General features: G+C 51.1%; 2 protein-coding genes across 2 annotated transcripts in view; one reads left to right on the forward strand and one right to left on the reverse strand.

The window, feature by feature from the left end:
- The window catches only part of LOC139325606 (uncharacterized), an 84543-nt gene extending 78898 nt beyond the window's left edge, over positions 1-5645 (forward strand). The window contains 3 exon segments of the mRNA XM_070955531.1: positions 3497-4416; positions 4564-4889; positions 4891-5645. Coding sequence (XP_070811632.1) covers positions 3497-4416; positions 4564-4889; positions 4891-5323 — 1679 coding nt within the window. The 3' untranslated portion in view covers positions 5324-5645.
- A 4862-nt stretch (positions 5646-10507) lies between these two features.
- On the reverse strand, positions 10508-23328 carry DNLZ (DNL-type zinc finger). Its single transcript, XM_070955528.1, has 3 exons — positions 23086-23328; positions 21047-21186; positions 10508-12444 (listed from the first exon to the last, which is right to left on the reverse strand). The coding sequence occupies exons 1-3, from the start codon at positions 23326-23328 to the stop codon at positions 12306-12308; spliced, it is 522 nt and encodes a 173-aa protein (XP_070811629.1). The 3' UTR covers positions 10508-12305.
- Between the last annotated feature and the right edge of the window lie 685 nt (positions 23329-24013).

Here is a 24013-nt window from a genome sequence, read left to right on the forward strand (position 1 = left end):
CCGTCCGCCAGACAGTGTCAGCTGGCGACCCCCAGGGGGGAGAGCCTTATCTGTGGTGGCACCTGCCCTCTGGAACAACCTCCCCCTAGAGATATGTACAATACCAGACCTCCGGACTTTTCGTCGGGCCCTGAAAACTTATTTATTTCGCCTAGCCGGGCTGGCTTGATCCCCCAGTTTTGGTTAAATTTAATTGATTTTAATTGGGTTGTTTTAATTTGCGGTCCAAAGTATTTAATTATTTTTAAACTCTTTTTAAATTTTGTATGTTCTGTTTTATTCTGGCTGTTCACCGCCCTGAGTTTTTGGAGAAGGGCGGTATACAAATTAAATAAAACAAATAAAATAAATAAAGTGACAGGTTGAGAGTCTTGGAATACTGGTGGTGTGCTCCGGGCTCCTGGATTCACTCCCAAGCCTTGGAGAGCAATTCCACTGAGGCCCTAGGGCAGTGTTTCTCAACCTGGGCAACTTGAAGATGAGTGGACTTCAACTCTCAAATTCCCCAGCCAGCATAGCTTCATAGAATTCTGAGAGTTGAAGTCCACTCATCTTCCAAGTTGTCCAGGTTGAGAAACACTGCCCTAAGGCTTGGCTGTTGCTCCTGGTGAATGCCAGGTCAGCCAATAAGATCCCAAATTATCCAAGACTTTATTGATGAGAAGTCAGTTGACCACCCATGCATCTCTGAGGCCCGTCACGAAATGTGTCCATCCAGGTTTAGGATTTTGCACCAGCTGAGCCCCTGGGCATGGGAAGTAAGTGGCAGTGGTCATCCAAGAATCTCTTTTGGCGGTCAGGGGCTTCGCTCCCCAGGTTTCTGGTTGGGAGACCCTTCTTTCTTAAGCTGTGATAGTGTGGATACTACTGTACCATCTGCCCTGCTCTCCAGGCTCATGGTCCTGGGGGACTTCCGTTTGCCACCCCTGGCTTCAGAAGCAATCTAAGAGATCATGGCAGTCATGGGCCCATCCCAGGCTGACTCAGAACAGTGGTCGTCACACGCTGGTTTGATCTTACCAGATCAATGGCAAAGTGATCTGGCGGGGAATCCATTGTTATCCCCCGTCAAGGTCAGATCATGACTTGGTGCCCGTGAGATTCTCTTATGCCACTCTCCCCTCTCTGCAGGGCAACCGGAGCCATTCAAATTATCCTCCTCCGGTGACTGATGGACCCAATGGGTTATAGAATGAACGGGGGGGGGGGGGAACTCCAGGGTGGGGGGGCTTGCCACACAGTCATGTCAAAAATCTCATGTCTTGGAACTAAAGGGCAGCCAAAGGTGCTTTGTTCAAGAGGTAACTGGACTTGCTGGTTTTCCTTTTATTTTTTATTTTATTATTTATTTATTTTTATATGCCGCCCTTCCCCGGAGACTCAGGGCGGCTTACAAGGCGTTAAGCAATAGCCTTCATACTTTTGTATATTTTTATACAAAGTCAGCTTATTGCCCCCACAAACCAGGTCCTCATTTTACCCACCTTAGAAAGGATGGAAGGCTGAGCCGACCTTGAGCCTGGTGAGAATTGAACTCGCAGTAATTGCAGGCAGCTGGATGTTAAATGCTGCCTTAGTAGGAGGCATTAGCCTCCTACGCTACTCAGGCTCTGAGTGCCTGAGTGGCACTTTGAAGGCTTTTCGCTTCTCATCCAAGAAGCTTCTTCGGTACTATAGAACTGAAGAAGTTTCTTGGATGAGAAGGGAAACATCTTCAAAGAAGCAAATGAAGTCCAGTTCCCTCTTGAAAAAGCACCTTTGGGATGAGCCCTGCATGAGCAGGGGGTCAGACTAGAGGACCTCCAAGGCCCCTTCCTGCTCGGTTGTTCTTATTCTGTTAGCTGACAAGGGAACTTCCTACATACACCTAAAAACACCTTGAGGATCTCACTGGGCTCCTGCATCACCTTACCCCAGGTATTTACTGCAAAAACAACATTAAAACCCCAGGTAAAACAAGAACATTAAAATGATGTCAAATCTTAAAAAGTTGCTTTTGGCCAGAGGGAGAGGGGGGGGGCATAAAAGTTTAAAAACTTATGGAGTTGCTCAATCAGGATCCCCTCCCAGCCCAGGAGAAGCTGCAGTGCAAGAGAGGAGCAGGGCCAGGAACCCCTCCAGCCTTTGGGGCGCAGGATTTAAATAGGAAAAGCCCCCCCCACCAACCCAAGGCGGTGGGGGTCCTCCAGCTATGGCGCATTTAAGGGGAGGGGGCAGAGCTGGGGGGGCTGCAGTGGGGGGAAAGGTTGCCTTCCTGGAGGCTTCGACCTCAGGGGCTCAGCAGAGGCCGAGGGGGTCCACATATTAATGGGGGGGGGTCCTGGAGGGGATTTTCCCCCTGCAGATTTGCAAGGGGGTGTTGGGGGGAGAGGAAGCGGGAAAGGGGGGTCAGGAGCTGCAGGGAGGAGCCCCCTCGGTCTCTCTGCCTGGAGGCCACGGAGGAGCCTGGCTGGAGCCCCCCAGGAGGAAGGGGAGACCCCTCAGCCCCGCCTGCCTGGGTGCCCCCCCATATCCCTCCCCCCCGCCTTTTCTAGGGAAGGACCCTGGATGGGGAGGGGAGGGGGAAAGCCGCAGCCCCACAAATGCCCCTCAACCTCCGCCTGCCTGGATGCGGGGAGGGGGGGGAAGACCGGACCCCAAAGATCAAAGGGAGCCCCCCCAACCCAACCTGCGCGGGGGTCCAGCAAAGCACTTGACACCACGCAGGCGCCCTCTGGCTCATTGAAGGAATGGCGGACGCCGATTGGTCGCTCTGGGGACGGCGGCGATTGGCTGGAGGACATCTTGGGTCGGTCCCTGCCGAGGAAACAAAACGGGCAACGAGGGAGCCTCTTGAATTGGCGATAGAAGAACCCGGATGCAGGAGGAAGAGGCTGAACTTGGCTGAAAAGGAAAGAAGGCCCTTACTTTGGCCCTTACTTTCGGAATCGGAGAGCTTGCGCATGCGGCCGAGTGCAGGTTTGGCGCAGGGAATGCTGGGAGTTGAAGTCCGGGAGGGTCTCTCTGGAGAGGGCAGGTCCGGGAGCCCGAGGCCTAGTCTGGGGGGCGGGCAGGGCGGGAGACGGGAGGCTGGGAAGGAGGCCGTGTCTGCCTGGAGAATGCCCGGGAGGCCCATGGGAGGCGGGGGTTTGGGCCTGCGCCTCCCCTGCGGGGAAGGGGACGCAGCCGTGACCCTCTTCTCTTTCTCCCCTGCAGGAGGACGGAGGATTGCGGCGGATGCAGGAAAGAGGCGCCGCCCGAGAGGAGGAGGAGAGCGGGCCCCGCGGAGCGGCCCTGCCCGGTCCTGGCACAGCTTCCCCGAGAGACGGCGAGGAAAGGCCGGGGTCCTCCGGGGCTGCAGGAGGGAGGAGCCCAGGGGGAGCCCGGGAAAGGCGGCTGCTTGGAGAGCGATGCGGGGAGGAGGAAATGGGCGGAGACCCCGAGACGGGCCTGGAGGGCGGAGGATCCTTCGGAAGACCCCGAAAGCCCCGAAGGATCCAGGAAGGAGGAAAGAAACATCAGTGCCCGGAATGTGGAAAAACCTTCAAAAGAATTGGCCATCTTCAAAGTCATCTAAGAATCCACTCAGGAGAAAAACCTCATAAGTGCCTGGAGTGTGGAAAGAGCTTCAGTCGGCGGAGCAACCTTTATGAACATCAAAGGATCCACTCAGGAGAAAAATCTCATAAATGCCTGGAGTGTGGAAAGAGCTTCAGTCATAGCAGCAACCTTTATAGACATCAAAGGATCCATTTGATAGAGAAACCGAAGAAATGCCTGGAGGGCGGAGGGTCCTTCGGAAGACCTGGAGATCCCCAAAGGATCCAGGAGGGAGGACAGAAACATCAGTGCCCGGAATGTGGAAAAACCTTCAAAAGAAACGACCATCTTCAAAGTCATCTAAGAATCCACTCAGGAGAAAAACCTCATAAGTGCCTGGAGTGTGGAAAGAGCTTCAGTCAGAGGAGCAGCCTTTATACACATCAAAGGATCCACTCAGGAGAAAAACCTCATAAGTGCCTGGAGTGTGGAAAGAGCTTCAGTCATAGCAGCAACCTTTATAGACATCAAAGGATCCATTTGATAGAGACACCGAAGAAATACCTGGAGGGCGGAGGATCCTTCGGAAGACCTGGAGATCCCCAAAGGATCCAGGAGGGAGGAAAGGAACATCAGTGCCCGGAATGCGAAAAATCCTTCAAAACAAATGGATGTTTTGAAAACCACCTTAAAAAACACTCAGTTGGAAACCCACATAAATGCTTTGAGTGTGGAAAGAATTTCAGTCAGAGAGGAGATCTTACACAACATCTAAGGATCCACACAGGAGAAAAACCTCATAAGTGCCTGGAGTGTGGAAAGAGCTTCAGTCATAGCAGCAACCTTTATAGACATCAAAGGATCCATTTGATAGAGAAACCGAAGAAATGCCCGGACGGCGGAGGCTCCTTCGGAAGACCCCGAAAACCCCGAAGGATCCAGGAGGGAGGAAAGGAACATCAGTGTCTGGAATGTGAACAATACTTCAAAACAAATGGATGTTTTCAAAACCACTCAGTTAGAAACCCACATAAATGCTTTGAGTGTAGAAAGAACTTCAGTCAGAGAGGAGATCTTACACAACATCAAAGGATCCACACAGGAGAAAAACCTCATAAATGCTTTGAGTGTAGAAAGAGCTTCAGTTGGAGGAGCAGCCTTTATAAGCATCAAAGGACCGATTGGGGAGAGAAACTGAAGAAATGCCAGGAGGGCGGAGGGTCCTTTGGAAGACCTGGGAGACCCCGAAGGATCCAGGAGGGAGAAGAGAAATATCGATGCCCGAAAAGTGAAAAATCCTTTAAAACAATTCAAATCCTTCAAAATCATCTAAGAATCCACTCAGGAGAGCAACCATTTAAATGCACAGAGTGAAAAATCTTTCAAAAGAAGTGACCATCTTCAAAGACATCTAAGAACCCACTCAGGAGAAAAGAAATACGAATGCCCAGAATGTGAAAAATCCTTCAAAAGAAATGACCATCTTCAAAGTCATCTAAGAGTCCATGTGGGAGAAAAACCTCATAAGTGCCTGGAGTGTGGAAAGAGCTTCAGTCAGAGGGGACACCTTTATAGACATCAAAGAATCCACATGGGAGAAAAACCTTATAAATGCCTTGAATGTGGAACAAGCTTCAGTCAGAGGAGCAGCCTTTATACACATAAAAGGATCCACACAGGAGAAAAACCCCATAAGTGCCTGGAGTGTGGAAAGAGCTTCAACCAAAGCAGCAGCCTTTATAGACATCAAAGGATTCATTCAGGAGAGAAACCATATAAATGTGGAAAGAGTTTCTCTGAATAAGAAGTCTTTGTAGATGTCAAAGAATCCACACAATAGAAAAATCATATACGACGTTTTCCAGAAAATAAGCCTTAGCCGGATTTGTAAGCGTGAGCGTACCCAAAAAATAAGCCTTACTTAAGGGGGGTGGGCATGGCCATCACAGGAGCGGTAAGCACATGTGGGCCAACGGTGTCTGATAGCAGCCGCAGTCCAATCAGCACAGGTGTGGCCGAAGAAGAGGCGGGGAGGCAGACGATCTGTACTCACTGTGCAGGCTGTGGGAAAGCAGAGAGTTCGGGCCAGAGCAGTGGGCGGCTGCAGGAGGCTTATCTTCACGGAGCGATGCTGACAGCAGGCAGAGCCAGAGGCGCAGTCCAGATGCACTGCATAGACCATGCGAAAGCCATTAGTCAGGCCAGAGCTGGCGGCCGGCCTCGGAAGGCTCATCTTCGCATATCTCAGCTTGCACGGTGCATCAGGATCTCCTGCTTTCCCTCTGCATCTCTGCCGGTGTTGCCGCAGGAAGATGAGCCTCCACCGATTTTCAGGTGCCTCCGGATCACCTGCCTTAGTCCCCACCTCTGCTTCTGCCTGCTGCTTACAGAGGTAATCAACTCACATGGGCTGCGGCTGCTAGCAGACACTGTCATTGTGTTTCCACGAAAATAAACCCTAATGTTTCTTTTCACTATCATCAGAATAGCATCAAAATCAGAATAGAAAATCAGAGCTGGAAAGAATTTTGGGGTCGTCCGTATCTCTAGGCTAGCCATATCTAGTTCCCGCAACCGTTCTTCATATGCTTTAGTCTCCAGGCCCTTAATCATCCTAATTACTCTTGTTTGCACTTTTTCCAAAGTCTCAACATCTTCTGTAAAGTGGTGACCAAAATTGAATGTAGTATTCAGGTGTGGCCTTACTAAGGTTTTATAAAGCGGTGCTAATATTTCACGTGATGTTCATTCTATGCCTCTGTTTATACAACCAAGGATTCTATTAGCTTTTTTTGGTGGCGGCTGCACACTGCTAACTCATATTTAAGTGACCATCCACTATTACTCCAGGAGTAGGACTCTCACAATTGCTGTTTTTGAACTAGGTTTCGTCTAATCTGTACTTGTACCTTTGGTTTTTCCTGCCTAGGTGTAAAACTTTTCTCCACATCAAATTTCATGCCCACTTAGTATTATCTGCAAATTTGATGAGTCCCCCTTCTATTCCCTCATTTAAGTCGTTTATGAAGATATTGAAGGGTACTGGGCCTAAGATGGAACCTTGTGGTACCCCACGGCTTCCTTCCCTCCATGTAGATGTATTCCCATTAAGGACCAGCCATTGAGTGCTGTTTGTCAGCCAGTTATAAATCAATCCATCCAACACAGTCATGAGTTTCATCCCACCATGTTTCCGTAATAGCAACTATTCATATGTACCTTCGTGTATTAGTATTTCAACTTCACTCTGTTTTTTCTCTAAACTTCGAGCGTTCATATATAGGGATTTGAGTCCTTTATGAGTCTTGGGTGTTTCTTATATCCTATTTTGTATCTGGGTTTTCCATCCTTTCCATCACTCTCTCCTTCACTGTGTTTTCCCCTTTTTCTTCTTCTTCTTTCTCTTTACTCCCTACCAACTTGTATGATTGGTTATCTAGTGGTTTTTGTTGGAATCGGGTGCTAGAGCTCTTGAAGATTGGACCTCCCCCCCCGCCTCAATTTCCGAATATATTCTTTCCAGTTCTTGTGAGATTCATTCCATCTCTAGCCCTTCATCGAAATAATGCAAACCATGGACTGGGAAGCCAAATTTCTCTTGACAACAGCAGTTTTTACGCCACTGGTTCGTTTCTAAAATCTCTAGGACAGTGATGACTAACCTTTTTGCCATCACGTGCCAAAAGCAGGGGGGAGCATGGGGGGGGTCGAGCGCGCATGTGCCCACACCCATAATTCGATGCGCCCCATCCCCCCGTGCATGCACATGCGACCCCCCCATGCAATCCCACTTTTGGCAGGTGATGGCCCAGTAGGCCCATTTTTTTGCCCTCCCCAGGCTCCAGAGTCTGTCTAGGAGCCTGGGGAGGGCGAAAACAGCCTTCCCCACTCCCCAGAAGCCCTCTGGAGGCCAGAAACGGCCTGTTTCCTGACTTCCAGTGGGCCCGAAAGGCCCAAATGTCAGCTGGCCAGTGCACACATGCGGGCTGAGCTGATCTAGGGCAATGCTCGCATGCCCATAGATATGGCTCCACGTGCCACCTGTGGCACGCGTACCATAGGTTTGCCATCACGGCTCTAGGGGAAGAAAGGGGTAGTAATCCATGGGGTTGATTATTTTAGTATGTTTCTCAGTTACATCTTTGATTTTTGCTCCAGAGGGACAACATACCTTCCTAGATTGACTGTTCAGTGTGCAGACTATAGATTCTGTTCCCCAAAGAATTGAATCTCCTATCACCAACATTTGCCTTTTTTCCCCAATGTGTTTTGACCCAGCCTTAGCAGAACCACGAAACAGACTCTTTGTCCCGAAAACCGCCTCTTTATTTAGCTCCTGTGAATTAATGGCATTCACATACCGAAAAGTCCAGGCAATATTCCTTCAAAGGGTTAACTAGACCGTATCAGTTTCTTGGGATACTTGCCAGGCCGGGAGTTTCCAGCTGCAAAGCTGTAAATTAAGTTCTGGCAAGCAGTCTCTGAGGCAAGAACCACGATACGCAAATCTTCCGAAAGAAATCCGAACGGTTGTCTCCTACGACCACTCCTCCCCTTTTCCTTCTATTTATTCCCCAGCCAGGGAGGGGCCATTCAGCGTCCATGTGTGCCTTTCTACTCGAATCGACTCCTTGTCCTCAGTTGTTCTTTCCTAACAGCTCTGTGCATGTGTGCATCTGGAACAGTTCCCAACTGTTCTTCTCCACTGACTCCGAAGGCAGCTGGGAAATATTGGACGGCCCTGGCTCTATCTCTGCTTCCGACACAGAGCATCCATCAGAGCCTTCCCCAGGCTCCAGGACTGGCCCAAGTTTCTCCCCAGCCTTCTCATTGTCTGAGTCTGCTGCCACTGGCAGGCCACAACACAATGCTGGGTTGTGCCTCTTTTTAAAAAACTTATGAATGCGCGCTCTTTTATAGGTGTCTGCATATTTTCTTCTAAAAGTGGTATGTTTCCATTGGTCTTCCTCTTTACATTCATACATAGGGTCATTTTTCCCCCAGAAACTTTTTATTCCCTATTGTGTTCAATTTGGATGTATCGTTTTTTTTCTTTTTGTTCATGTATCGGGTCATATTTTTTTTTTAAAAAAAACTTTGCTCTCTATTTAATTTTGGTGTAGTCTTTTTGTTCAGGTTGGGGATTCTTGCTTTGTTCATTGAGTTTCAAGATAGAGTTGCATCCAGACCCTTTACTTTTTCTTCTAGTAATTCATTGAATTTACATTTGATAAATATACAGTCTGAGTGTCCTGTGGGCATAAGCTCAAACATATGACATGTTTTGCAAGTCACTATAATGTCAGTCTCTCATGCCCATGATTTTTTTTTTTGTTTGTTAAATAATAAAAATGTCTAAAAACGTATTTTCCCTGTTCCAAAGGGTCAGTTTACAATAGTTTACAAAAGTTCTTGAAAAGCCCATCTTGAGAGCAGCCAACCAGGATGTCTTGTGGCCAGGCAGTGAACCTGCAAGCCAGGTCACGAAACTCCCGGATGTACTCGGCCACTCCTCTCCATCCCTGGCTGATGGTCTTGATGTGACCTCCAGCTTTATGGTTGGCCAGGGGGGTCCTTGAACCGCTTGTGAAGGACACCATGAAGGGGTTGGAGGTTCTCAGCTCCAGGGTATCCTCCTTGTGGAGAGTGATTCTCCACTGTGAAGTGGCCCCTTCTAGGGCCACAGGGACACGTCTCACTTTGGCACTTTCCATGGTTCTTTCCAGACCATATTCCTACATGTAGCTCCAAAACTGTGCCAAGAAGAACCCCCATTGCTGGAGGTCCCTGTTAAATTTCATGCCCACCAGTGGTGTCTAATGAGCCCTCCTCCTCACCGGTGCTACCCTGCGGGGGGTGGGAGTTGAGCTTCCACCTCTGGTACTGGGGTGACGGTGGTTGCTGCTGCTGTGGAGTTGGGCACGGTGTGGCTGCCTTGTCATCCATTGTTGCTGGGGGGGGGGAAATCTAGGTTTCTCATATAACAAGACAAAACCCTTCATTTCCCATCCCTCCCCCTGGGCCAGCTGTGGGAGACCAGAGGAGGGGCAGAGGGGGAGGGAGTACCAGAGGAGGGGCAGAGCTTGGGGGAACCAGAGGAAGGATGGGGCGGAACTAGATGAGAGGTGGGGGAGACCAAAGGAGCAGCAGGGCTGGGAGGGAGACCGGAGGAGGGGCAGGCATGAAACAGCCCTGCTGCTCGCAATGCTTCACTTTCGGTGGAGGGGCGGAGCTAAAGCAGGGGGAGGAGCCCAGGCAGGAGCAAAGCCTGGACGCCGAAGGGCAGTGCTGCAGTAGCCAGCGAGGGCCGGGATCACAGCAGGCCAGCCAATGGGATGGTATCGAAGGCGCCCTCATGCAAATGCACTCCACAGGCTGATCCCTGAAGAGGACCAGGCGGAGCTTGGCCAAACAAAAAACAAAAAAAGTGGGAAACGTTGAGGGAAAGAAGTTTGAGGCTGGGATGCTGCCGGCCTCTCCCTCAGAAGGGAATTTGGGCAGAGTGGGATCAGTGGTGGGCTTTAAAACCCGTCGTTACTGGTTGGTTTGTGGGCACTCGCGCGCAATGCTTCTGCTGCTGCCTCTACGGGTTCAACCAAACTGGTAGCAACCCACCACTGGGCGGGATGGAGCAGGAAAGGAAAGGATGGGTGGGGGTAACTGGGGGTTGGCCGGGTGCGTGTTGTGACCCTCCAACGACATCAAAGAATTCAGAGACCTCTGAAAGGGGCTGTGAGAGGCGGAGGCTTCAACCTTCCTCCCCAGGAGGGCAGGACTGGGACTCCCCTCAGGGGAAGTGGACAAACTCCTCACCGCCTCTCCTCCTCCCTCTTCATCCCTTCAGGACAGACATGCCCGGTGGAGGAAGGAGGAAGTGCCGCCCGAGGGAAATCACATAAATGTTTGGAGTGTGGAAAGCGTTTCGGTCATTCGGGAAACTTATAGACATTTCATAATTCACACAGGAGAAAAAAACCATATAAATGACTGGAGTGTGGAAAGAGCTTTACTGTGGGTGGAAAACATCCATCGACATCAAATAATCCACACAGGAGAAAAACAGCATAAATGCCTGGAATGTGGAAAGATGTTCAGTCAAAAGGGACATCTTTATAGACATGAAAGAATCTACACAGGAGAAAAACCATAAAGGATATAAATCTAGGTGTCCTCAGCAAAATAACCCAGTTACTTAACCCTCCCTCTGCCCATGTTGACGGATGCGATGGCTCAGTGGCTAAGACACTGAGCTTGTCGATCGAAAGGTCGGCAGTTTAGCGGTTCGAATCCCTAGCGCCGCGTAACAGGGGTGAGTTCCCGTGACTTGTCCCAGCTTCTGCCAACCTAGCAGTTTGAAAGCACATACAAAATGCAAGTAGAAAAATAGGGACCACCTTTGGCGGCAAGGGAACATCGCTCCATGCGCCTTTGGCGTTGAGTCATGCCGGCCACATGACCACGGAGACGTCTTCGGACAGCGCTGGCTCTTCGGCTTTGAAACGGAGATGAGCACTGCCCCCTAGAGTCGGGAACAACCAGCACATATGCACGAAGGGAACCTTTACCTTTACCTGCCCATGTTGTTCACAAATCAAAAGAAGTTGGGAGCTCAGCTGCATCAAAACTGAGGAGTCCCCTGAAAAATTCTCCACTTTTCCCTCCAGGTAACAAGACGAGGTCAGGTACCATCGGTCTCTGTGTTGTCAGTTCCTGAGGAACGTTCCCAGTAAGCTTCAGAATCAGAAAAGCATGCAGTGGGGTACCCCAGGATTCTGTCTTAGGCCCACCATTCTTCAGCATCTTCATAAGCAATTTAAGATGAGAAGGGGAACTCATCAAGTTTGCAGATGACACCAAGTTGGCAGGAATAGCCAACACTTTAGGGCAGGGGTCTCCAACCTTGGCAACTTTCTGCCTAATGGACTTCAACTCTGGGAGTTGAAGTCCTCCAGGAATTCTGGGAGTTGAAGTCCTCCAGGCTTAAAGTTGCCAAGGTTGGAGACCCCTGCTTTAGGAGATCTTCCTAGTTGGGGGCTATCTGAAGACATTCTCAGTCCTAAAACTGGTGGGATCCTAGATCGGAAGGGGTCCTAGAGATGATCTCATCTAACCGCTGCCCGGTTGAAAATCTAACATTCCTGAAACAATGATAGATGGATGTCAAAACCCCCACGAGGCCTCTCCCACTTCCCAGGACAGCCTATTCCGCTAGTGAAGTGCTATTTCCATAAGAATGATAATCCAAAGTCTGTCAAAATCCATGTAATTTAAACCATTGTTTCTTTTCCCACCTTCTGGAACAAAAAGACAAGAAATCAAACACTAAGCCAATCCAGGATGAGGGCGCAGTAGAACCACATTAACTTGCATGGAGCTTGGATTGATAGCTTTGGTTTAGTTGTATGGAGGCCTAGCGAGACGGAGCTATACAATCAAATGGGATCTCCAGCCTCACGCAGGATTCTTGCTCCAAGATGGAACAGGCAACTCCTTCCTAGCTTGAAAGTGTGTGTAAACATTTGTGTAGTGCAGCTATGTGCACATACCAGGTCTCCCTCACATCTTCTCTGCCACGTCCTACGAGAAGAATATACAATATTCTTCAAAGAATATTCAACGGCTAGACTTCATCCTGTGCAGCAAACATTTTCCGAGAAACGGCAATCTTGCAATCCACAAGATTGGAAAAAAACTCAACTGAAAGAACACTCCAAAGTGTTACTTCAAATAAAGGTCTAGCTAAGGGAAGTTTTTTCCCCTGGGTTGATTGAAATCGTCTGTTCTGATCACTCTGGATCTTTTTCTCCTCCTCCTTTGCTCAGCAGTTCCAGCAATTTGGGGTCTTCAACTAAGAGTTCGAGAGCGTCTTCGCCTGCGACTCGCCTCACTTTCTCTCCTTTGGCTGCAAGGATTTCCTCAATGTTCCTAATTCAGAAAGAAAATTGTGTTACGAAGAAGGTGGGAAGCATTATATAATCTATAATAGTATTTATTTATTTTTTATTTTATTTGATTTTTATACCGCCCTTCTCCAGCAGGACTCAGGGCGGTGGACAGCCAAAGTAAAAACACAACATACAAAAATTAAAACAGTTTAAAAGAATATTAAATAATGTCGGCCACAATTTAAAATAACCCAGTTAAAATTAATTTCAATTTAAAACCAAAGGATGGGATCAAGCCAGCCCGGCTAGATGAAATAAGTGAGTTTTAAGGGCCCGACGAAAAGTCCGGAGGTCTGGTATCGTACGTATCTCTGGGGGAAGGTCGTTCCAGAGGGCGGGTGCTGCCACAGAGAAGGCTCTCCCCCTGGGGGTCGCCAGCCGACATTGTCTGGCCGACGGCACCCTGAGGAGCCCCTCTCTGTGCGAGCAAACTGGTCGGTGGGAGGCAATTGGTGGCAGAAGGCGATCTTGTAGATAGCTCAGCCCTAAGCCATGAAGCGCTTTAAAGGTGGTCACCAACACCTTGAAGCGCACCCGGAAGACCACCGGGAGCCAGTGCAGCTCGCGCAGGAGAGGTGTCACATGGGAACGCCCCGTCGCTCCTATAATCCCCCGCGCGGCCGCATTCTGGACCAGTTGGAGCCTCCGGGTACACCCCAAGGAAGCCCCATGTAGAGAGCATTGCGGTAGTCCAGGCGGGAGGTGACGAATGCGTGCGTAGGGAGTCCCGATCCAGAAAGGAACGCAACTGGCATATCAGGCGAAACTGATAAAAAGCCCCCCTGGCCACGGCCGTCATATGCTCTTCTAAAGACAGGCGTGCGTCCAGGAGGACGCCCAAGTTGCGAGCCCTCTCCGTGGGGGCCAATGACTCGCCCCCAATAACCAGCGATGGCGCCAGCTGGCTATATCGGGACGCCGGCAGCCACAGCCACTCGGTCTTGGAAGGGTTGAGTCAAAGCCTGTTTCTCCCCATCCAGGCCCGCACGGCTTCCAGACACCGGGACATTACTTCAAGGACATCGTTGGGGTGGCCTGGAGTGGAGATGTACAGCTGGGTGTCATCAGCGTACTGATGGAACTCCACCCCAAAGCCACGGATGATCTCACCCAGCAGCTTTACATAAATGTTGAACAGAAGGGGTGAGAGGACCGACCCTTGTGGCACCTCACAAACAAGGCGCCTCGGGGTCGACCGCTGCCCCCCTGCCAACACAGATTGCGACCGGTCAGAGAGATAGGAGAACCATCGCAAAACGGTGCCCCCTACCCCCAACCGGCGCAACATGATACCATGGTCGATGGTATCAGTAGCCGCTGAGAGATCTAACAGGACCAGGATAGAGGAACAACCCCTATCCTGAGCCCTCCAGAGATCATCCACCAATATACATAATAGCTGCCTCTAATGCGAAATTGTAAGCAAGAAAACACCCCAGCTGTTTTCGTCGTGGTGGAGTGGGTCTATAACTACTGTCTCAATTCCGGCCTTTTGGACGATCGTGGTTGACCAGCCGCCGTGAGAGGGGGGCTGGAGCACCCCTGCCGGATCGAAACAGCATTTTACTCCCGCCATTGCCGTGAGAGGGCACTGAGGTCTCACATGCTCCAACGGAACTCTATTGAAATCTGGCATTCCACTCCTTCTGACTGTGTTAACATCAAATTGGCCCCTGGCTATTGGCCATGAATTATCACCTCCCTTGACGTTGATGTATTCGGGGAATGACCTTCGTGCCCTGCGAGACTCCCCCCTCTCGCAGGCTTGGCCCTCTTCGCTATCGAGGGCCTATCTTGATGACGGGCGTTGGAGCCCCGAGAGATGGCATGCGGCTAAGAAGAGTTTGAGGGGTTTTTTAAGTGGGTTTTTTAGTGGGTTTTTAACAAAAATTTTAAGGGGTTCGGGGGGGATTAGGGTGGGTTCTGGGGGAAATCCACTGGGTTCAAGACCAGCCTTAGCGAAGGGCTGCGACACTAGGGACGCAGAACCGGAGGTCGGGGAGGGGGTTGGAGTTCGATTTGAAGAGGGCTGTTCCATCAGCATAGTGAGTGGGAGGGGCAGATATGGCGGAAGCTGGGGACCATATCATGTGCGGGGAATGCGCACTCGCTATCTTAGAGCGATTGCGCACTCCGGCCCCCAATGCTTTTCTTGTTCCCCAGGCTGTCCAGATTCTCAGGGCCAGAGCCTCCGGCTGATGCTGTGCAATGCCAGGTCCGTTGTTAATAAAGCCCCCCTCATTCACGATCTTATTCAGGAGGGGGAGGCGGACCTGGCGGGCATTACGGAGACCTGGTTGGGCCATGAGGGGGGAGTCCCCCTCGTGGATATATGCCCACCAGGCTTCCGTGCATTTCATCAACCGAGGGCTCAGGGCAGGGGCGGGGGGGGTGGCGGTTATTATAAAGGAAGGTCTAGATCCAAGGGAGACCACTGTTCCACAGATAGCCGGATGTGAGTCCCTCTTTGTGAAGTGGGGTCATGGAGTACAGATGGGCTTGTTGGTCACGTACCTGGCTCCCTGCCACGTGGCAACGGCCCTGCCCGAGCTCCTTAACGTTATAGCCGAGGTGGCGGTGGCTACCCCCAGACTTGCCATCATGGGGGACTTTAACCTGCCATCCATCGGTGAAGCGTCTGAGGTGGCTCGAGAGTTCATGGCTTCCATGACGGCCATGGACCTTACTCAGTTAATTCATGACCCCACTCACACAGGGGGACACACTCTGGACTTAGTTTTTGTCTCTGGTCAGTGGTTGAGTGGCCTTGATATAGGGGATATAGTCATCGAACCCTTGTCATGGTCTGACCACTCGCTCCTTCGACTGGACTTTCTAACCGCTGCACCCTGCCGCAGGGAGGCGGGACCGGCAAGGTGGTTCCGCCCCAGGCGCCTGATGGACCCTGACAGGTTCCAGATGGAGCTTGGGCCATTTCCTGAGATTCTGGCTCATGACTCGGCGGAAGACCTGGTGGCCGCCTGGGACAGTGCGGCTGCCGGGGCCTTGGACCGAGTCGTGCCTTTGCGGCCTCTGACCCGGCACCGAACTCACCTAGCTCCTTGGTTCTCCGAGGAGCTTAGGGAGATGAAGCGCCGGAAAAGACGCCTGGAGAGTAGCTGGAGGACCAGCCGCTCCGAATCTGACCGAACACGGGTGAGGTCTCATATTAAGACCTACCTAGTGGCGATAAAAACGGCGAAAACTAGCTATTTTGCCGCTCTTATCGCGTCATCAGATAATCGCCCAGCCGCCCTGTTTAGGGTGACCCGCTCCCTCCTCCATCTGGAAGTGCGGGATGACCCCTTGCAGGGTCGAGCTGAGGATTTTGTGCAATATCTGTATGACAAAATCGCTCAGATTCGAGAGGGGCTGGCCTCTGACTGGGTATGTCCGGACGGGATGACTGAGGCAGGTCTTGAGAGTGTTATCTGGGGGGAGTTCGATCCTGTGACTCCCGAGGACATGGACAGGATCCTGGGACGGCTGAACGCGACCACATGTTTATTGGACCCGTGTCCCTCCTGGTTGGTACTGGCCTCCCGGGAGGTGACGCGAGGCTGGCTCCAGATGATTGTTAACGCTTCTTTGGGTGAGGGGGTCCTGCCGGCCGCTTTGAAAGAAGCGGTGGTGAGGCCCCTCCTCAAGAAGCCCTCTCTGGATCCGGCTGTTTTGGCTAACTATCGTCCAGTCTCCAACCTTCGCTTCGTTGCGAAGGTTGTTGAGAGTGTGGTGGCGCAACAGCTTCCCCGGTACCTGGATGAAGCTGTCTATCTAGACCCGCTCCAGTCCGGCTTCCGGCCTGGGCACAGCACGGAAACGGCATTGGTCGCATTGGTGGATGATCTCTGGAGGGCCCGGGATAGGGGTCATTCCTCTATCCTGGTCCTGTTAGACCTCTCAGCGGCTTTTGATACCATCGACCATGGTATCATGTTGCACCGGTTGGCGGGGTTGGGGGTGGGAGGCACCGTTTTGCGGTGGTTCTCCTCCTACCTCTCCGACCGGTCGCAATCTGTGTTGACAGGGGGGCAGCGGTCGACCCCGAGGCACCTTGCTTGTGGGGTGCCACAAGGGTCGGTACTCTCGCCCCTTCTGTTCAACATTTATGTAAAGCCGCTGGGTGAGATCATCCGTGGCTTCGGGGTGGAGTTCCATCAATACGCTGATGACACCCAGCTGTATATCTCCACCCCAGGCCACCCCAATGATGCCCTTGAAGTGCTGTCCCAGTGCCTGGAGGCCGTGCGGGCCTGGATGGGGAGAAACAGGCTCCAACTCAACCCCTCCAAGACCGAGTGGCTGTGGCTTCCGGCGTCCCGATATAGCCAGCTGACGCCATCGCTGACTATTGGGGGTGAATCACTCGCCCCCACGGAGAGGGCTCGCAACTTGGGCGTCCTCCTGGACGCACGGCTGTCCTTGGAAGATCATTTGACGGCCGTGGCCAGGGGGGCTTTTTATCAGGTTCGCCTGATACGCCAGTTGCGTCCCTTTCTAGATCGGGACTCCCTACGCACAGTCACTCAGGCCCTCGTCACCTCCCGCCTGGACTACTGCAACGCTCTCTACATGGGGCTCCCCCTGGGGTGCACCCGGAGGCTCCAGCTGGTCCAGAACGCGGCCGCGCGGGGGATCATGGGGGCGACGAGGCGCTCCCACGTGACACCTCTCCTGCGCGAGCTGCACTGGCTCCCGGTGGTCTTCCGGGTGCGCTTCAAGGTGTTGGTGACCACCTTTAAAGCGCTCCATGGCTTAGGGCCGGGGTACTTACGAGACCGCCTTCTGCCACCAATAGCCTCCCACCGGCCAGTACGCTCACACAGAGTGGGCCTCCTCAGGGTGCCGTCCGCCAGGCAATGTCGGCTGGCGACCCCCAGGGGGAGAGCCTTCTCTGTGGTGGCGCCTACCCTCTGGAACACCCTCCCCCCAGAATTACGCATAATAACAGACCTCCGGATTTTTCGTCGGGCCCTAAAAACCTATTTATTCCAACAAGCTGGGCTGGCTTGACCAAATTTTTAATTTTTAAATTGATTTTAAATTGGAAATGGTTTTAATTCGGCCAAAACATTTAATTATTTTAAATAGTTTTTTAGATTCACCATGTTTGTATATATGTCTTGTTTTTACCTTGGCTGTGCACCGCCCTGAGTCCTATTTTGGAGAAGGGCGGTATAAAAATTTAATTAAATAAATAAATAAATAAATAAATAAGCTAACAATGACTGGAGAGCAGGGCTGAAATCTACTTACCTTTCTTACCGGTTCGGAAGCGCACACTTGTTTTTTTTAATGACACCCGGGTGGCAATCGCTACCGGATCGCTGAACCACGGGGAAAAATTGCTACCGGATTAGGCGATCCGGTCCAATCTGGGAGTATTTCACCCCTGCTGCAGAGGCCATATTTCCCATAGAAAAAGCAAGCAGAACCCATTTTTCCTCTTTGTCTTACCTTAATTACATGAAGGCTATCTTATAGATTTCCTATTTTATTTATCTGTTTCTTTCAGCCTTCCCTTGTTGAGATAGAGTAGTAAAAGCCAACCATCATCATCTTTTAACGACCCCATAATCCCTTGCGGGGTGGAGTCTGGGCAACAGAATGGAGCTAGCAGAGTGGTTTAATGGCCGGATGCCTTTCCTGTCGCCAATGTCAGCACTCCAAACTACATTCGTTCCAGTGCTGACATAAGGAGGAGAAGAGGGGGCAGCTGGCAAGAGGACGCTTGGCTTTTCACCTACTTATTTTATTATTTATTTATTTATTACATGTATTTATATGCCGCCATTCTCCCGAAGGACTCAGGGCGGCGAACACAAGTTAAGAAACAAGTACAATAAAATCATAATTTAATCCAAATAATTAATTAGTAGTAAATAATAAAGCCCGGAATCAGTCTCAGCCTATTTGTTTGAAAAGCCAAGTCTTCAAATCCCGACGGAAGGAACGGAGATCAGGAGCCGTCCGGAGGTCGGTAGGTAATTCATTCCAGAGGGTGGGAGCACCCACAGCGAACGCCCTAACCCTGGGCACAGCAAGGTGACATTGGCTCGCCGTCGGAACCCTGAGGAGACTGGCCCTATGTGAGCGAACAGGACGGTGGGAGGCAGGCAGGAGAAGGTCCTGCAAATATCCCGGACCTAAGTCATGTAGGGCCTTATAGGTGAGGACTAGCACCTTGACGCGGACCCGGAGAACCACTGGTAATCAGTGTAGCTCATGCAGGAGGGGTGTTATATGGGAGTAACGAGGGGCTCCCGTAACAACCTGTGCAGCTGCATTCTGGATCAGCTGGAGTCTCCGGGTGCATCTCAGGGGCAGGCCCATGTAGAGGGAATTGCAGTAATCCAAGCGGGAAGTAACTAGGGCATGAGTGACTGTGCGAAGGTCATCTCGGTCCAGGAAAGGGTGCAACTGGCGCACCAGGCGAACCTGTGTGAAGGCCCCCCTGGTCACGGCCGTTAGATGGTCTTCTAGGGATAGCCGAGCATCCAGGAGGACACCCAAGTTGCGAGCCCTATCAACGGGGGCAAGTTTTTCCCCATCTATCAAAAGTGATGGAGCCTCTGAAACCCGAGATGCTGGCATCCACAGCCACTCAGTCTTAGAGGGATTGAGTTTGAGTCTGTTTCTGCCCATCCAGGCCCGTACCTCCTCCAGGCAACGGGACATCATGGAAAGGGCATCTCTGGGGTGGTCTGGGGTGGAGATGTATAATTGGGTATCATCAGCATATGGATGATATCTCACCCCAAAGCCACGAATGATCTCACCCAGTGGCTTCATATAGATGTTAAAGAGCAGGGGGGAGAGAACCGACCCCTGAGGCACCCCACAATTAAGGGGCCTCGGGGTTGATCTCTGCCCTCCCGCCCATACAAACTGAAAGCGACCTGAGAGGTAGGAGGAAAACCACCGTAAGACAGTGCCTCCCACCCCTAACCCCACAAGTCGCTGCAGTAGGATACCATGGTCGATGGTATCAAAAGCTGCTGAGAGGTCAAGTAGGACCAGGATGGAGGAACAACCCCCACCCCGAGCCCGCCAGAGATCATTCACCAGAGCGACCAATGCCGTTTCCGTGCTGTGTCCGTGTCGGAAGCCTGATTGGTACGGGTCAAGGTATTCCGTTTCCTCCAGGAATTGTGGGAGCTGTTGAGCCACTACAGTCTCAACAACCTTTGCGATGAAGTGAAGGTTGGAGACAGGACGATAGTTATTAAGTGAGTCTGGATCCAGGGAAGGCTTCTTGAGGAGAGGTCGAACCACCGCCTCCTTAAAAGAGGCGGGGAAGTTCCCCTCTCTCAACGAAGCATTGACAATTGCCTGGATCCAGTCTCTAGTCACCTCCCTGGCAGCCGAAACCAACCAGGAGGGAAAAGGGTCCAATAAGCAAGTGGAGGAACTAAGTTTGCCCACAATCCTGTCCACTTCCTTGACAGAAACAGGGTCAAACTCAATCCAGATATTATTCTCAAGACCCACCCTAGTCTCCCGATTGGATTCTGCCCAGTCAGAGTCCAATCCGATCCGGATCTGAGCAATTTTATGCAGAAATTGTACAAAATCCTCAGCTCTGCCCTGCAAAGGGTCTTCCCTCGCTCCCTGTTTGAGGAGGGAACGGGTCAAACGAAACAGGGCCGCTGGGCGGTTTTCTGCAGATGCAATGAGGGCGGCGAAGTAGTGATGTTTCGCCGCTTCCATCGCCACTAGATAAGACCTAATATGGGTTCTTAACTGTGTTCGGTCAGATTCAGATCGGGAGGACCTCCAACTCTCCTCTAAGCATCTTTTCTGATGTTTCATTTCCCGGAGCTCCATGGAAAATCAAGGAGCAATTCAGGATCTGCGTCGGGTTAGAGGTCACAAAAGTGCGATTCTGTCCAAGGCGTTGGTAGCCACCCGTTCCCAGGATGCCTGAAGATAATATAATTTTCCCTGAAGATAATATCCCCTAGGAGATGAGATGGGAGGGGGGACATTCCTGGGAGCTGAAGTAGTAGATATGGGGAGAGTGATTTGGAAGATGGCCAATGAGATGCAGAGAATTGGGGAACGGAAAGGGAAGGTTTGGGGTCAGGAAGTTAGTATTGGCTATGACATAATCGGGGACAGATTGTCGTGCTTAATAAATGAAAGATTTCATCAAAGATTATTTGGTTGGAAATGCATTTTATTTGAGACGACACCGAAACCTGACAGTCAATGCAGAGTTTTGCTCAGCAGATATATTCTCATTGTGCCCAGAGAGAGAAATATCTGCCTCTACCTAGCATCAAACTCACGGCCTCCTGATTGTGAGGCGAGAGCTCCACCTCTGGGCTACCGCATCACTCCAGTAAAAGCCAACAATAATAGAGTAAAATAGTTTCTGTGGGATTTTGGTCACAGAAGGAATTCTGCTTGGTGCTCATTTTGCAAGCCAAAACAACAAATGAAGATTTGTGGATTGTGAAGTCTGGTGTGTCCATCATGTTAGTTCTGAATTGTTCCCAGGAACTAATTCCACCTTTCGCAGCTGAAGCATCAAACCCTGAAGAACTGAAAGTGGGGAGGGCCAAGGATGGCCTGCTTACCTTTTTCCATCTAAGTCGGAGAACCAGCCCAAGTTATCAGCAATCACATGATGGTTGTTACACCCCGAGCATTTCACTATCACGACTCCGTGATGATAAGCCACCTTGGAAATAGTTTTCGCAGATCGTGTCCTGCATACCTGAAATAGAAACCAGGTTCCACCAGGGAAGTTTCAAAGTGGTTCTCTGGGATATCCAAGGGCAGGGAATTTGGGGGCCGTGCCCATTTCTTTAGGAATGACTTCTATTTTTAAATGTGGAAAGCAGCCCAACTCCCAAAGACTCTAGGTGGCTTACAAAAGAGAAAAATAAAACGGGAAAGAACATGTGCACCTGGGCAAAACACTTATTATATTAAAAACGAAATCCCCCTTGTGGCTCAACCAACAAAGCCCAACCCAGGAGCTCTTTAAAGATTTGTGCACCTTTGTTGGGTGAGCCACGCAAATCTTGGGGTGATGCTGTTTGAGCAGGAAGATGTCTGCAGCTCTCTTGGGAGCAAGACTTAAGCAATCAGCCATCATTGCTGCTTTTCCAATTTGCCTTTCCAATTCCACAGTCCTTGCCATGCTTCTACTGCTAAACAGGCCAGACCTCAATTAACCTTTTCCCAGATCAGATGTTAGTCAGCTGAGCAGACAAACCATAGTCAAACCCAACACCCTGTATCTTCACAAACAACACAAACAACAAGGCATTTTCTGAGCAGCAACACAGGCTGACCTGGTCCTTCAAAACAACAACAACAACAACAACAACAACTTTCCAGTGCTAGACAGCATCTCTTGCATTTCCTGGTGGTCTCCCATCCAAACACCAATTAAGCCTGTTTGGGTTCCCAGATCGGCCAAGGTTGTCTAGATAGAGACGGATAGTCATCCGGCTGGAGAAGGTTCCCCGGTGGTCGATTTTGGGGCGAGTCCATGCAATAAGCGTCACGGACAATCCCACATTTGCACGGGTTGCTCAGTTTGGCTAGGCTTATGCCAGGTCTGGATGGGCAAACCCAGGAGTGGGGAAGCAGGTTGTGTGAACTGGGGCGTCGGGTTCCGCTGGTTCCTCCTTCAGGTTGTTCTACTCTAGGTGACTCCCGTGTTCATCCCTTCCCTTTCCCAGCTGATGGCACAGGGTACAAAAGATGCCCGCAGCCTTGCGCTGTTCCGCCAGCTGCCAAGATGGTGCTCTTGCCTTCACACCCTGTTCTGCCAGCTGCAAAGACGGCGCTCTCAGCTTCACTCCCTGTTCCGCCAGCTGCAAAGACGGCGCTCTCAGCTTCACTCCCTGTTCCGCCAGCTGCAAAGACGGCGCTCTCAGCTTCACTCCCTGTTCCGCCAGCTGTCAAGATGGCGCTCTCGTCCTCCCTCCCCTGCCAGCTGCAAAGATGGCACTCTCAGCTTCACTCCCTGTTTTGCCAGCTGCCAAGATGGCGCTCTCAGCTTCACTCCTTGTTCCACCAACTGCCAAGATGGCGCTCTCAGCTTCACTCCTTGTTCCACCAGCTGCAAAACTGGCGCTCTCAGCTTCACTCCCTGTTCTGCCAGCTGCCAAGATGGCGCTCTCAGCTTCACTCCCTGTTCTGCCAGCTGCCAAGATGGCATTCTCAGCTTCACTCCCTGTTCTGCCAGCTGCCAAGATGGCGCTCTCAGCTTCACTCCCTGTTCTGCCAGCTGCCAAGATGGCGCTCTCAGCTTCACTCCCTGTTCTGCCAGCTGCCAAGATGGCGCTCTCGTCCTCCCTCCCCTGCCAGCTGCAAAGATGGCACTCTCAGCTTCACGCCCTGTTACGCCAGCTTCCAAGATGGCGCTCTCGCCCTCCCTCCTTGTTTTGCCAGGTGCCAAGATGGCGCCCGCGGCCTCCCTCCTTGTTCCGCCACCTACCAAGATGGCGCCCGCGGGGCTTCTCTATCTGTTCCGCCAGCTGTCAAGATGGCGCCCGCGGCCTCTCTGGGTTCCACCCGCTACAAAGATGGCGCCCTCACTTCGCTCCCCTCAACCGTTCCCTCCCCCTCAGGAGGAGCGACGCTTCCCGTGCGAACCCACCTTACATGTGAACAGCAGCCGGTAGTGCGCCGCCGCCTCCGCCTTGGCGAGCCGACCCTCCTGTGGCTGCCGCTCCCCAGGTCCCACCGTCAAAGCTCGTCGCCGGGAAGCCGCGGCCGGGGATGATGGAGCCGCTGCCCCCCGCACCGGCCACCCACCTAGGCCCCGCGCCCCGATTCGCACGACCCCCAGGAAGAGCCCGCGAGGAGGCCAGAGCAGCGCTTTGCAGGCCGCGACCGCCATCTTTACTGTGGGAGGCGACGCCGCCGCCTTTCCCGGCCTTGAAGTAAAGCCCAGCTGCAATTCCGCTACCGGCCATCAGGGGGCAGCAAAGGACGAGTCTTCGCGCCACCTGTCGGCGCACTGCAGCCCCAGAGATGCTCAATCCAGGGTTTTCTTTAGTTTTTTTTTTTAAAAAACACACAATACATCTTTTCTGAACAAAATATTGGCCCGGTCTTAAATTTTGTACAGATTTTTGTTTCTCTTTCACACAATTTTATATGTTCAATTTTTCTCATAGCATTTATTCCCTCTAATTTTAAGAAACCGATATTACCCTTCATCTCAACATCTCATCCTATTATAGTTCAATTTTTCTTTTCCCTCCTTAAAATTTGAACCCCTGAATTTAAATTCACAGAACATAGTACAGTCCCCAATTGTTTCCTTGAATTCTCTTATTCTAATCACCAATGATTCTTTTATCAACTATTCCAAATAATACAATTCAACATATTAGTAGAAACCAATTAAATGTATATCTTAACCCAAATGTTCCGACTACTACAATTTCATATATTAAACTTCTTATTTCTGGGTCTTATTTTCAATTCTTAAGCATCCCCACATTTTGTCATTTCTTCATATTGACTTAAATAATTATTATTACGTATTGGGGGTGTTTTAATTTGTTCTGGGCCAAATT

This window comes from Pituophis catenifer, unplaced genomic scaffold, assembly GCF_029215685.1.
Source record: "Pituophis catenifer annectens isolate HBS135680 unplaced genomic scaffold, rPitCat1.0.hap2 SCAF_17, whole genome shotgun sequence".
Classification (NCBI taxonomy): Eukaryota; Metazoa; Chordata; class Lepidosauria; order Squamata; family Colubridae; genus Pituophis; species Pituophis catenifer.

Excerpts from the sequence above, each read along its gene's own strand:
- DNLZ (XM_070955528.1), bottom strand. The coding sequence starts at position 23,328 with ATGGCGGTCGCGGCCTGCAAAGCGCTGCTCTGGCCTCCTCGCGGGCTC. Across the intron at positions 21,187-23,085 it reads GGCTGCTGTTCACATGTAAG|GTATGCAGGACACGATCTGC; the intron begins GTGGGTTCGCAC and ends TTTCTATTTCAG. Across the intron at positions 12,445-21,046 it reads TCCGACTTAGATGGAAAAAG|GAACATTGAGGAAATCCTTG; the intron begins GTAAGCAGGCCA and ends TTTCTGAATTAG.